General features: G+C 40.7%; 1 protein-coding gene across 1 annotated transcript; it reads right to left on the minus strand.

Moving 5' to 3' along the window:
- Window positions 1-6,612: 6,612 nt before the first annotated feature.
- Window positions 6,613-12,867, minus strand: LOC145799656 (uncharacterized). The gene is made up of 4 exons (XM_082889264.1): window positions 10,973-12,867; window positions 9,074-10,879; window positions 7,232-8,981; window positions 6,613-6,993 (listed from the first exon to the last, which is right to left on the minus strand). The coding sequence occupies exons 1-4, from the start codon at window positions 12,865-12,867 to the stop codon at window positions 6,613-6,615; spliced, it is 5,832 nt and encodes a 1,943-aa protein (XP_082745390.1).
- Window positions 12,868-13,121: the final 254 nt, after the last annotated feature.

Below are 13,121 nucleotides of genomic sequence, written 5' to 3' on the forward strand. Positions count from 1 at the left end.
GGTCTATGGAGTTGTAGCAAAAAACAATAGCCCCACAGCAATAGCCCAATACATAGTCAAAAATCGCATAAGATCAAACATCACATCCCCCAGTCCCAATCTTGGTAGATCACAAGCCTCAAACCCCACGGCAGTGTGCCCTTCACTCCATGTCAGGCGTGGCAATATAATCAATTAGAAAGGGTCACATGAAGACAAGAAGCAACCATAAGCTGGTAGCTATCCTCCCGCTCGTCTCCCAGTCTCTAACTCAGCAAGTCATCGAACCACTATTCCCCATAGCAGTGACCCCTCAATCACTCTTGGCGGAGATGGCTCAAAACTCATCTCGTATCGAGTCACATGAGGATCACACGATTAATCAAAATAAAAATCAACTACAATTGGTAAACCACTGCAGTGAGGCTAAACAGAAATAAATGAGCGCAAAATACCCACTTAAAACAACCCAAAACGCATAGCCCAATCTGCTGAAAAAAAAATTACATAAAAGCCGTGGGCCAAAAATTTACCCACTGCCACAAACGCATAGCCCCATATAAACTACACATGAGCCCACAAAAACCGTGGGCCAAAATTTACCCACTGCCACAACCATTTCACGCCCCAAGCTTGGAATAAAATTACCAAGTGGGCCCCAGCTGCCCAGACCATTAAGCTCCCACCAAAACCTTAGTCAACAACCAAGATATATATAAAGTTGGAAATCTTTTACCTTCCCCAAATCAGCTCCATGTAAAAGTTGATGGAAATCTACACGACACCCAATCAAGAAATGACCATCCATCTGCCCCAAGACCCACGTGCTATCCATGAGCAGAACATTAGCAAAGCTTATTCAGCAAGCTTTGGCGGAAAACACGACACCAACGTCCACGCGCCAGACCACACGTAACCGTCACGCAGCAAAGGCTGCCATGGCCGGAGCTGCCACCGTTCTCACAACAAGAAAGCCAGTCATCAACTCCGACTAAACACCCACACCCAACGCCGGAAGAAAGAACCCAATGAGGAACCCCAACACCAGCGCGGGAACCGCTACGGCATTACCGTAGTAACCAGATACGAACAAAGCAACGCCGGTAGAATGTAAACCATCCTCCCCGCCGAACACTTGCCATAGCCGATAGAAACCAGCACCGGAGCAAAGAAACCGTACACGCCAGGGTAGAACCCAACGCCCGTCAACCTCGCGCTGAAACAGAGAAACAGCACACGTTGGAGTAGAACCCAGCACCAATGACTTGCCCAGACGACGAATACTCTGGAACAAGACCTGTACACCGACGGACACCACCACGAAGCACAACGAAGTTACACACTCCTGTAGCAAACAACGACGCACTCCATGGATTTGGTCCACAAACTTAACACACGAACCCAGCAAACAGTAACAAGAGTTACTCAACCAGGAATAACACAAACCAACCATGCCAAAGGATTGCCGGACTGGACTAATTAAAACCCATGACTTTTCCACAACAATCCCTCACGAATACAGAAAACTGAGTTCGATAACACTCCACCTCTCACAAGGAGCGGTACTAAGCTCAAATACAAAACTCACTCTCCCATAGATTAATGGCAAGAGGAGCTAACACAACTGGCCAGTGCTGTGCCAGAACTTCTTCTTCACGACAGCAACGACCCAAAACAGCTTCAAAACCTCCTGAATCTGGAAAAATGAAGGCCAGATTCAGTGACAACACACAGGATCACCCAAATCAGACAAAGAATCCGATAAGGAACCTCAAGTACTCCATGGGTAACAACGGAAGGAGCTTTCTCTCTCTATATTCTAGAGAGAGAAGCTCTCAACCTAATCCCCTCTACTCTTTGGCCACATAAGCTACCTTTCTCTTTTAGTGCTCAGGAAGAAAGTTTCACCCTAACTCTCTCAGCCCTTCTCCATGGCCCTCTCTTTTGTTCTAGAAACCAATTAGTTTGGGCAACTAATAGGTTCATTACCTTAAGTGGCCAATTTTGACTCAAACTAATCTTGCTCTAATTCCAAGTGAGTAATTGTAGCTTAACAATATTAGTTTCACTTAAGAAACTCTTTTAAGGTTTCCTGAATCACCTAAGTGTTCAATTCTCATTTACAAAAAGGAGGCATTTCAATTTGCTTTCATTTTTTTTCGTATTTCCCTTTCTTTTCTCTAATTTTCTCTTCTACCACTCAAGAAGAAAGTTTTTCTCTAACTCTATCCGTCCTTCTCCATCCTTCTCTCTTCTGTTCCACTAACTAATTAGCTTAGGCAATTATTAGTTTAATCAGCCTAAGTGTCCAAGTTCAACTCAAACTAATATTGCTTATCATTCAACGAGGAGATTTTGCTGAGTAATTTTAGCATAACGATATTACTTTGACTTAAGGAACTCATTTCATGTTTTCTAAATCACCTATGTGTACAATTCTCAAGTCCAAAAGGATGAATTTCAATTTGCTTAAAATTTCATCCTATTCCCCTTTTCTTTCCTCTCACTTTCTCTTTTAGCGCTCAAGGAGAAAGTTTCTCCCTAACTCTCTCCGCCCTTCCCCATGGCGCTCTCTTTTGTTCTAGAAACGAATTAGTTTGGGCAACTAACAGTTTCATTAGCTTAAGTGGCCAATTTCAAACCTGCTCTACTTCCAAGTGAGTAATTGCAGCTTAACGATATTAGTTTCACTTGAGAAACCCATTCAAGGCTTCCTAAATCACCTAAGTGTTCAATTCTCATTTACAGAAGGTTGAATTGCAATTCGCTTTCATTTTTATCGTATTTCCCTTTCTTTTCTCTAATTTTCTCTTCTGCCTCTCAAGAAGAAAGTTTCTCTCTAACTCTATCCGTCCTTCTCCATCCTTCTCTCTTCTGTTCCACTAACTAATTTGCTAAGGCAATTATTAGTTTAATCAGCTTAAGAGGCCAAGTTCAACTCAAACTAATCTTGGTTATGTTTCAAGTAGGAAATTTTTATGAGTAATTGTAGCATAACGATATTACTTTAACTTAAGGAACTTATTTCATGTTTTCTAAATCACCTATGCGTACAATTCTCAAGTCAAAATGGGTGAATTTCAATTCGCATAAAATTTCGTCCTATTCCCCTTTCTTTTCTCTTACTTTCTCTTTTAGCGCTCAGGAAGAAAGTTTCTCCCTAACTCTCTCCGCCCTTCTCTATGGCGCTCTCTTTTGTTCTAAAAACTAATTAGTTTGGCCAACCAATAGTTGCATTAGCTTAAGTGACCAATTTTAACTCAAACTAATCTTGCTCTCCTTCCAAGTGAGTAATTGTAGCTTAACGATATTAGTTTCACTTAAGAAACTCAATTGAGGTTTCCTAAATCACCTAAGTGTTCAATTCTCATTTACAAAAGGATGAATTTCAATTCGCTTTCATTTTTTTTCCCCCTCCAACTCACTCTGCCCTTCTCCGTCGTTCTCTCTTTCCAAATCACATAAATCGTTCTCTCTTTCCAAATCACCTATGTGTTCAATGCTCAATTCCAAAAGGATGAATTTCAATTCGCTTAAAATTTCGCTCTATTCCCCTTTTCTTTTCTCTCACTTTCTCTTTTAGCGCTCAGGAAGAAAGTTTCTCCCTAACTCTCTCCGCCCTTCTTTGTGGCGCTCTCTTTTGTTCTAGAAACTAATTAGTTTGGGCAACTAATAGTTTCGTTAGCTTAAGTGGCCAATTGTAACACAAACTAATCTTGCTCTACTTCCAAGTGACTAATTGTGGCCTAACAATATTGGTTTCACTTAAGAAACTCAGTTAAGGTTTCCTAAAAGTTATTCACAAAAAAAAAAAAAAAAAAAGTGGTTTCCTAAAATAACTAAGTGTTCGATTCTCATTTACTAAAGGGTGAATTTCAATTCGCTTTCATTTTTATCGTATTTTCCATTCTTTTCTCCGACTTTCTCTTCTACTACTCTCGAAGAAAGTTTCTCTCTTACTCTATCTGTCCTCCTCCGTCCAATACACTAACTAATTAGCTTAGGCAATTATTAGTTTAATCAGCTTAAGTGGCCAAATTCAACTCAAACTAAACTTGGTTAGCTTTCAAGGAGCAGACTTTGCTGAGTAATTGTGGCATAACGATATTACTTTAACTTGGGGAACTCATTTCATGTTTTCTAAATCACCTCTATGCGTACAATTCTCCAGTCCAAGAGGTTGAATTTCAATTCGCCTAAAATTTCGCCCTATTTCCCTTTTCTTTTCTCTCACTTTCTCTTTTAGCGCTCAGGAAGAAAGTTTCTCCCTAACTCTCTCCGCCCTTCTCCATGGCGCTCTCTTTTGTTCTAGAAACTAATCAGTTTGGGCAACTAATACTTTCCTTAGCTTAAGTTGCCAATTTTAACTCAAACTAATCTTGCTCTCCTTCCAACTGAGTAATTGTAACTTAACGATATTAGTTTCACTTAAGGAACTCATTTAAGGTTTCCTAAATCACCTTAGTGTTCGATTCTCATTTACAAAAGGATAAATTTCAATTCACTTTCATTTTTTTTTCCCCTCCAACTCACTCCGCCCTTCTTCATCGTTCTCTCTTTCTAAATCACCTATGTGTTCAATTCACAATTCCAAAAGGATGAATTTCAATTCGCTTAAAATTTCGCCTTATTCCCCTTTTCATTTCTCTCACTTTCTCTTTTAGTGCTCAGGAAGAAAGTTTCACCCTAACTCTCTCAGCCCTTCTCCATGGCCCTCTCTTTTGTTCTAGAAACCAATTAGTTTGGGCAACTAATAGGTTCATTACCTTAAGTGGCCAATTTTGACTCAAACTAATCTTGCTCTAATTCCAAGTGAGTAATTGTAGCTTAACAATATTAGTTTCACTAAAGAAACTCTTTTAAGGTTTCCTGAATCACCTAAGTGTTCAATTCTCATTTACAAAAAGGATGCATTTCAATTTGCTTTCATTTTTTTTCGTATTTCCCTTTCTTTTCTCTAATTTTCTCTTCTACCACTCAAGAAGAAAGTTTTTCTCTAACTCTATCCGTCCTTCTCCATCCTTCTCTCTTCTGTTCCACTAACTAATTAGCTTAGGCAATTATTAGTTTAATCAGCCTAAGTGTCCAAGTTCAACTCAAACTAATCTTGCTTATCATTCAACGAGGAGATTTTGCTGAGTAATTTTAGCATAACGATATTACTTTGACTTAAGGAACTCATTTCATGTTTTCTAAATCACCTATGTGTACAATTCTCAAGTCCAAAAGGATGAATTTCAATTTGCTTAAAATTTCATCCTATTCCCCTTTTCTTTCCTCTCACTTTCTCTTTTAGCGCTCAAGGAGAAAGTTTCTCCCTAACTCTCTCCGCCCTTCCCCATGGCGCTCTCTTTTGTTCTAGAAACGAATTAGTTTGGGCAACTAACAGTTTCATTAGCTTAAGTGGCCAATTTCAAACCTGCTCTACTTCCAAGTGAGTAATTGCAGCTTAACGATATTAGTTTCACTTGAGAAACCCATTTAAGGCTTCCTAAATCACCTAAGTGTTCAATTCTCATTTACAAAAGGTTGAATTGCAATTCGCTTTCATTTTTATCGTACTTCCCTTTCTTTTCTCTAATTTTCTCTTCTGCCTCTCAAGAAGAAAGTTTCTCTCTAACTCTATCCGTCCTTCTCCATCCTTCTCTCTTCTGTTCCACTGACTAATTTGCTAAGGCAATTATTAGTTTAATCAGCTTAAGAGGCCAAGTTCAACTCAAACTAATCTTGGTTATGTTTCAAGTAGGAAATTTTTATGAGTAATTGTAGCATAACGATATTACTTTAACTTAAGGAACTTATTTCATGTTTTCTAAATCACCTATGCGTACAATTCTCAAGTCAAAATGGGTGAATTTCAATTCGCATAAAATTTCGTCCTATTCCCCTTTCTTTTATCTTACTTTCTCTTTTAGCGCTCAGGAAGAAAGTTTCTCCCTAACTCTCTCCGCCCTTCTCTATAGCGCTCTCTTTTGTTCTAAAAACTAATTAGTTTGGCCAACCAATTAGTTGCATTAGCTTAAGTGACCAATTTTAACTCAAACTAATCTTGCTCTCCTTCCAAGTGAGTAATTGTAGCTTAACGATATTAGTTTCACTTAAGAAACTCAATTGAGGTTTCCTAAATCACCTAAGTGTTCAATTCTCATTTACAAAAGGATGAATTTCAATTCGCTTTCATTTTTTTTCCCCCTCCAACTCTTTTTTTTTGGGTGGATAAGTCATAAAATAAAAGACAAAAAACTTACACCACGACAAGGGGCATACCCCAGGCCCTAACCAAGCACTATACAAGAACCAAAAGAAAACAAAACCTAAGCCATTCCAGAAATTACCCAGAAAGACTTACACCGAACCATTATCAAACTAGACAAATTAACAAAAAGCAGAAACTAAATAAAGCAGACATACAAAATAGGAAGGAACCAAAGTGTGTTCATGTGCCGCATGAAAAGGCAATGAGGGACATGAACACACCCGATATCTAAGTAGCAAAAAAGTCGGAAGGAAACATAGAACATCCGTGTACACCCCACACGGGTAGGCAAAGTACCAAACATACTCTTAAAGAAGACAAACATAAAAGAAATTAAATCTTCACACACGAGGCGCATCTTGCAGCCATCAACACAGTCATATCCAGCAACCCATGCAGCACCGTCCAAACAATGCATAACAGGCAATTCCACAGCTTTCTTCAAACACAGAGGCGCCTTCAGCAGCCATCAACACGATCATAGACACTTCCGCAGCTTTCACTAACCCAGGTTGGTCACCGAAACAGGCAGCATCAATACGGGTACACTGATGCCACTCCATACACCGAAAACAGTGGTTAGACATTATAATAAACCCTGTCAAAATCAAATACCAAGACAGGATTAGCCAATCCCCAAAACGATAGCACTCATAAGACAGGGGCATATTACTTGTAACAACACACATATATATGCTCTCATCACTCAACCCACAAATATATATACTCTCATCACTCAAGAACGATGCTCCACACACCTGCAAAATAGATATACAGAGAATATTCAAAATAAACATGTTAGCTCCTCTCAATATGGCTAGTGATTGTGGGTTAGGATTAAATTTGTTCCTCACACTATACTCAACCCTCATAAAAAATGGCACACACTCAAGTTGCTCCTTCCCAATTAGCCGCAAACCTATATCAATAGCAAACATTAGGAAACCCCACAATGTATTTGCTTACTTTCACTCAACCCACATTTTGTGAACTCACATCCCTCACAGCAGGTTCGGCATGTTTCAGCACAGTATGAGGAATCTTCCACGAAGTCAAGTACCATCTATCAGTATGGTGAGGCTTCAGATTGTTTATGTACATAACCCTGAATCTAACCATGTCCATAATATGCTTTATGACCACTTCTTCAGGGACCATATCCTTACCAAAGACTCTATTATTCCTAGCAATCCATAACTGGTACACAGTACATGTGAATGCAAGCTTGGTAATAATAGTCCCTAGAGAATTCCCTTTTACAGATGTTGCAATAAGCTGAACCAAGTCACCCCAAGGAATTGATGGCCAATTAACATTCATCTTACCTTTTATGCAGGTCCACACTCTATCAGAGAATGGACACTCAAAGAAGAGATGATTGTGATCTTCACAAAAGTGCTGGCAGAAAACACACTCACTAGTCTGGGTCACACCAAAAATTTTTAACCTATCCCCAGTGTTCAATCTGCAAAGGATAGCCATCCACACCACAAAACTCACTTTGGGGATATTATGAGGGCCCCAAAGGAGCTTAGACCAGATCACAGGAACAAAATGGGTCCTCAAAACATGCCACGTGGACTGAATAGTGAACTTACCATTAGCAGTAGGGCTCCAGCTCACATCATCAGGCCCACCCGAAGGGAGGAGAGTGGGAGGAGTACTAGAAATGAGGTCCATTATCTCCCACGAAGATGGGAAAGGCCATTTCCAAGTAGTACCTGCCACAATCTCGCTAACCTTAGCATCAATACCCAAAGCAGAATCATGGGCAATTCTGGGCCCAAAACTATCCCACAAAGAACCCATAGGGTGCCAATTATCAAACCATAGAAAGACCCTAGAACCATCACCCACCCTATGTTTGATTAAAGGGTAAATAATGGGCCTAAGAGAAAGAATTTTCCTCCAAACCCAGGAGGGGTCATTTGGCACCCTAACCCTCCAAAAACTTCTACCCTTGAGGATATACGATCTAATCCAGAGACACCACATAGATTGGTCACCCCCAGAAAAAAGGAACCAGACATGTTTAGCAATAGCAGCTTTGTTCCACACTTGGAGAGATTTAAACCCCAAGCCCCCTTCATTTTTAGGGGAGCACATTCTATCCCAAGACACCTTAGCCCCATACTTCTTCAGATCACACCCGGACCAGAAAAAAGCTCTAAAAAGACTCTCTAAAGAACGGATGACCTTCTTAGGAAGAATAAACAACGAAGTCCAGTACACTTGCATAGAAAAAAGGACAGATTGGATCAACTGGCCTCTACCAGCATAGGTAAGGCACTTATTAGTCCAACTTTTAATTCTCTTAGTGATACGCTCCACAAGCTGATCACAATCAGCAGCTTTGAGTTTAGTAGAGACTAAAGGAACCCCTAAGTACCTCACAGGCAAAGCACCTTCGCTAAAATTACAAACCCGAAGGATCTCATCCCTCATTTTCGTTTCACAGCCCGAGAAGAAGATGTGGCTCTTATTAGGGCTAGGGGACAACCCAGATAAGCTTTCAAATTCCTCTAAGCCCATTTTGATAGACTGAACAGTGAACACATCCCCCTTACAGAAGATCATCAAATCATCTGCAAAGCACAAATTAACAATCTTTGTTTTCTCACACCGCCAATGAAATTTGAAGTCAGGGTGAGAGGCCTTCTCAGCCAAAATCCTAGAGAGGATCTCCATAACAATGACAAAAAGATACGGAGACATGGGGTCTCCTTGCCTCAACCCTCTCTCCCCCCTGAAATAACCATGCAGACTCCCATTAATACAAATGGAATATGTAGGGCTAGTCATGCAAGCTTTTATCCAAAGAATGATATTAGGGGGAACCCCATAGCACTAAGAACATCTAGAACAAACTCCCATCTAACATTATCATAGGCTTTCATAATATCCACTTTCATGGCACACCTGGGAGAAGGAGAAGACCTATGATAGCCCCTCATAAGTTCTTGTGAAAGAAAGATATTATCAGAAATTCTCCTCCCAGGGACAAAAGCTGATTGCATAGGATCAATAAGATCATGGAGAACAACTTTAATTCTGTCAGCAATGATCTTAGAGATACACTTATACAAAGTATTACAACACGAGATAGGACGAAAATCTCCCACTCTTTCAGCATTGGGGATCTTAGGAATAAGAGCAATGGTGGTACTATTCATTTCCTGAAGGAGTTCCCCCGAAGTAAAAAAAGATTGGATAGCTTCAACAACCTCTCTACCCACAATATCCCAAGCTTTCAGAAAGAAGCCAACAGAATACCCATCAGGGCCGGGGGCCTTGTTTGCTTTAAGGGAACGAAAAGCATCAGTGATTTCTTTCACAGTAACTTCCCGAGAAAGGATATGATACTGAGCTTCAGACACTTTTTTGGTGATGAGATTACTAATCCTATCATGCCCATTGTACTGGTCAGTAAAAGGCTTCCCAAATAAACTAGTGAAAGAGTCCACAAAGGATTTATGGACCTCATCACTTTTAGTCACTCTAACCCCATCAGGAAGGACAACACTATGAATCCGCCCCCTATTCACATTCCCCTTAACAGTTCTAAAGAAGAATTTGGAGTTCCTGTCCCCTAAACCTAGCCATTGGACCCGGGATTTCTGATGGGCAAGACTTTCCTCGGCTTTACTGAGGTCCACATATCTACCATAGGCATTCCTTTCCTCCTCTTGAAGGGTTAAGTTCATCGGATCTTTATCAAGCTTACTCTGAGAATTAAGTAACTGATCCTTAGCCACCCCAACTCTGGTAGAAATCTCGCTGTACTCCTTTTTGTTCAAAGCTTTTAAAATAGGTTTCAGAGATTTAAGCTTTTGACAGACCCTAAACATAGGAGAGCCCCTGACATACTTACGCCACACATCATACACTTTAGGAAGAAACTCAACATGGTCAGCCCAAAAATCAAAGAACTTAAAGGGCTTATTAAGCTTAACAGCACTAGAACCAAAATTCACAATCACAGGAGAATGATCAGAGACTCCAGGAGGCAAAAAGAGAGCATGCGAGTTAGGATAAACAGTAAGCCACCTCTCATTAACAAGAACCCTATCAATTTTAGAGGTAATAAAATTTCCACCCCCCCTCTTGTTAGACCAAGTAAATTGACACCCAGTATAACACAAATCTTCCAACTCAGAATCCAAAATGACATTATTAAAAACACCATTTTCACTATTCCAGCCCTCCTTACCCCCCATTTTTTCATACGAAAACCGAACAGCATTAAAGTCTCCAAGGAAGACAGATGGATGACTAGCATGGTTGATAGCAATTTTTTTTACATCACAAAAAAGAGGAAGTCTCAACTCATGCTTATTTTCTGCATAAACAAAAGTAGCAAAAAAACTGAGGTCGCTTTCAAAAACAGTCACCTTAACAAAAATGAATTGGTTTGACTGTTGAACCACCAAAATATCACAAAAGTTTGGGTCCCAACAAATCCAAATTCTAGCTGGCAGATCTGGTTGTGCGTTGGACAACAATTTCCAGTTTTTAAAGCTTTGTTCAAAAATTTTAGCTTCATTTTCCAGTTTAATTTTTGTCTCCAAAACCCCCATAATTTTAATATCTTCTTTTTTCACAAAATCAATGACTTCTTTATGTTTTGAAGGGTGATTAAACCCTCTAACATTCCAACAAGAAAGATTTATAGACATGATTAACACAACAAAAAGTCGGGACACAACCAGATCACCACAAAAACACACACAAAATTACCTCTTTTTCTTCCTCTGGCTTCCTGAGTTTCTGCCAGAGGACCTGCTCTTGGTGGAACTGCCCACATTTTTCCCACTAACACCCTTTCCTCCAAGTATTTCCGGTGATTTAGGCCTTTCTGTCTCTTGTCCACCCTGCTTTTCCACGGAAGAAGCTCTTTCTGCCTCTGTTCCCCCATGCTCAATGCTGCTAATAAAATCTGCTGCTGCGGGATGGTCCACACCCTCAGGCTGGAATGCAGCTATCTGAACAGTAGCAGTGGTAACAGTTTGTTCAAACTCAGTATGATCAGGCTGAGGTTCAGCCACCACACCGTGACCCTTTGATGCAGTTGAGCTTGTCTCTTCAACCTGGACATCCTGAATAGGAGATAAATGGTCACCAACTTTCCTTTTTCCCTTATCCTTAACTTTTACCCAGCCCCCATCGGATTCAACCCTTTCTTCAGTATTCTTCTGTAATTCAACAAGTTTTTCCACTTGAGCAGATAGGCAGGTCTTTGTGTCATGCCCAAACACATGACAATGCAAGCATCTAGATGGAACTCCTTGGTATTCCACATGGATATTGATAGAGTCATCGCCATTTGTAAGAGCAAAGCTATCAGGGAAAGCAGAATCTGCTGGGATGTCCACACATACTCTAGCAAAAGAGATACGGCTTCCAGATGATGTAAGTTGATCCATAAATAATGGGACCCCCACTGCACTCGCAACCCTACTTAAACCATCCCCATCCCAGTATTCCAGAGGCACGTTGAAAAATTTCACCCATACAGGAATAGTTTTCTTGTCTTCCTTAGACAGTTTCATCATGCGATGCCACTGTTTAAGGATAAGAAGAAAACCTCCCACATACCACGGCCCCCCTTCTAACACATCAATACAACAGTCCCGATTTTCAAACATAAAAAATATAAAACCATCATCATTCTTCAGAATCTCTACAAGCCCCTTATTCTTCCACATATTGAGAGCATTATTCTTGATTAGGGTATACGGAAGGTTTTTATCAATGAAATACCCAACCAAGCAAGCTTCCCATTTAACCATGGGGGAAGAAGGAAGCATTTCAACAACAAGTTTATCATTCTCCATTTTAGGAGGATAATATTTGAGACTAACCTCTGACCTGACTGAGGCAGAGGCCACATTTGCCCACGATCTCACCTCGGTAGTTCTGTTCTGCCCTCTACCTCCACGGCCACCCCGGTAGTTGGTATTTGCCCCACGACCCCGATATTGAAGCCCACCACGGGAGTTACCTTCAGACCCCCTAGGGTTCGAACCTGATTCATCTGACCCAAGATCATGTTGACTTGCAATCTCTCTAGATCTCCCCTCTACACCCACATGAAGATCCAGATCTTGTGAAACCAGATCAAGAATCTCCATATCTTCCGAAACAACAGGGGGGATCGTTGATTTCCCAGTCGAAACACCCATTGAGGCGATTTGATGCGCAAGAACACGATTTTTAGCAACCTCGACACTATCTGGGAGATCCAGAAGCTTTGATCGTTGTTCTTCCTCCACCCTATCCGACCATTTAGCCCCTTGGGATAACGGTGTTGATACATCTGCGAGAATAGATGTAAGGTAAGGACGACTAGTCTGGGTGTTCTCTTCCATAGCAGATCTCGCCTTGATCGCTGCAAGCCGATCGGAAATCTCTTGGATAGATTCCGCCGTGACCCCTCGCTCTTTCTTCTCGCACTTACTTGCAAGCACCACCAGAGTCTCTAACTCTTCTCCAGATAGCTGTAAACTCTTAGGGCTATGCACACCATAAGATTCACTCAAACCACTTATCGCATTTACTCTCTCATCGGTTAGTATACTCAATTTATTACTTACGGAACCCAAAGTACCAGATACCAATTCGTTTGTTTCCATATCAGTAAATACCCCGCAGCTCAATGAAGAATTGAATGCAAACCCTAGAAACGAAGTTTCTAGAGAGAAGGAGGAGCTTCTCACTCTAACCCATTAGAGACACACAAACTGCCCCCTCCAACTCACTCTGCCCTTCTCCGTCGTTCTCTCTTTCCAAATCACATAAATCGTTCTCTCTTTCCAAATCACCTATGTGCTCAATGCTCAATTCCAAAAGGATGAATTTCAATTCGCTTAAAATTTCGCTCTATTCC

This window comes from Camellia sinensis, chromosome 9 (genome assembly GCF_055761805.1).
Source record: "Camellia sinensis isolate YWXY chromosome 9, ASM5576180v1, whole genome shotgun sequence".
Lineage (NCBI taxonomy): Eukaryota > Viridiplantae > Streptophyta > Magnoliopsida > Ericales > Theaceae > Camellia > Camellia sinensis.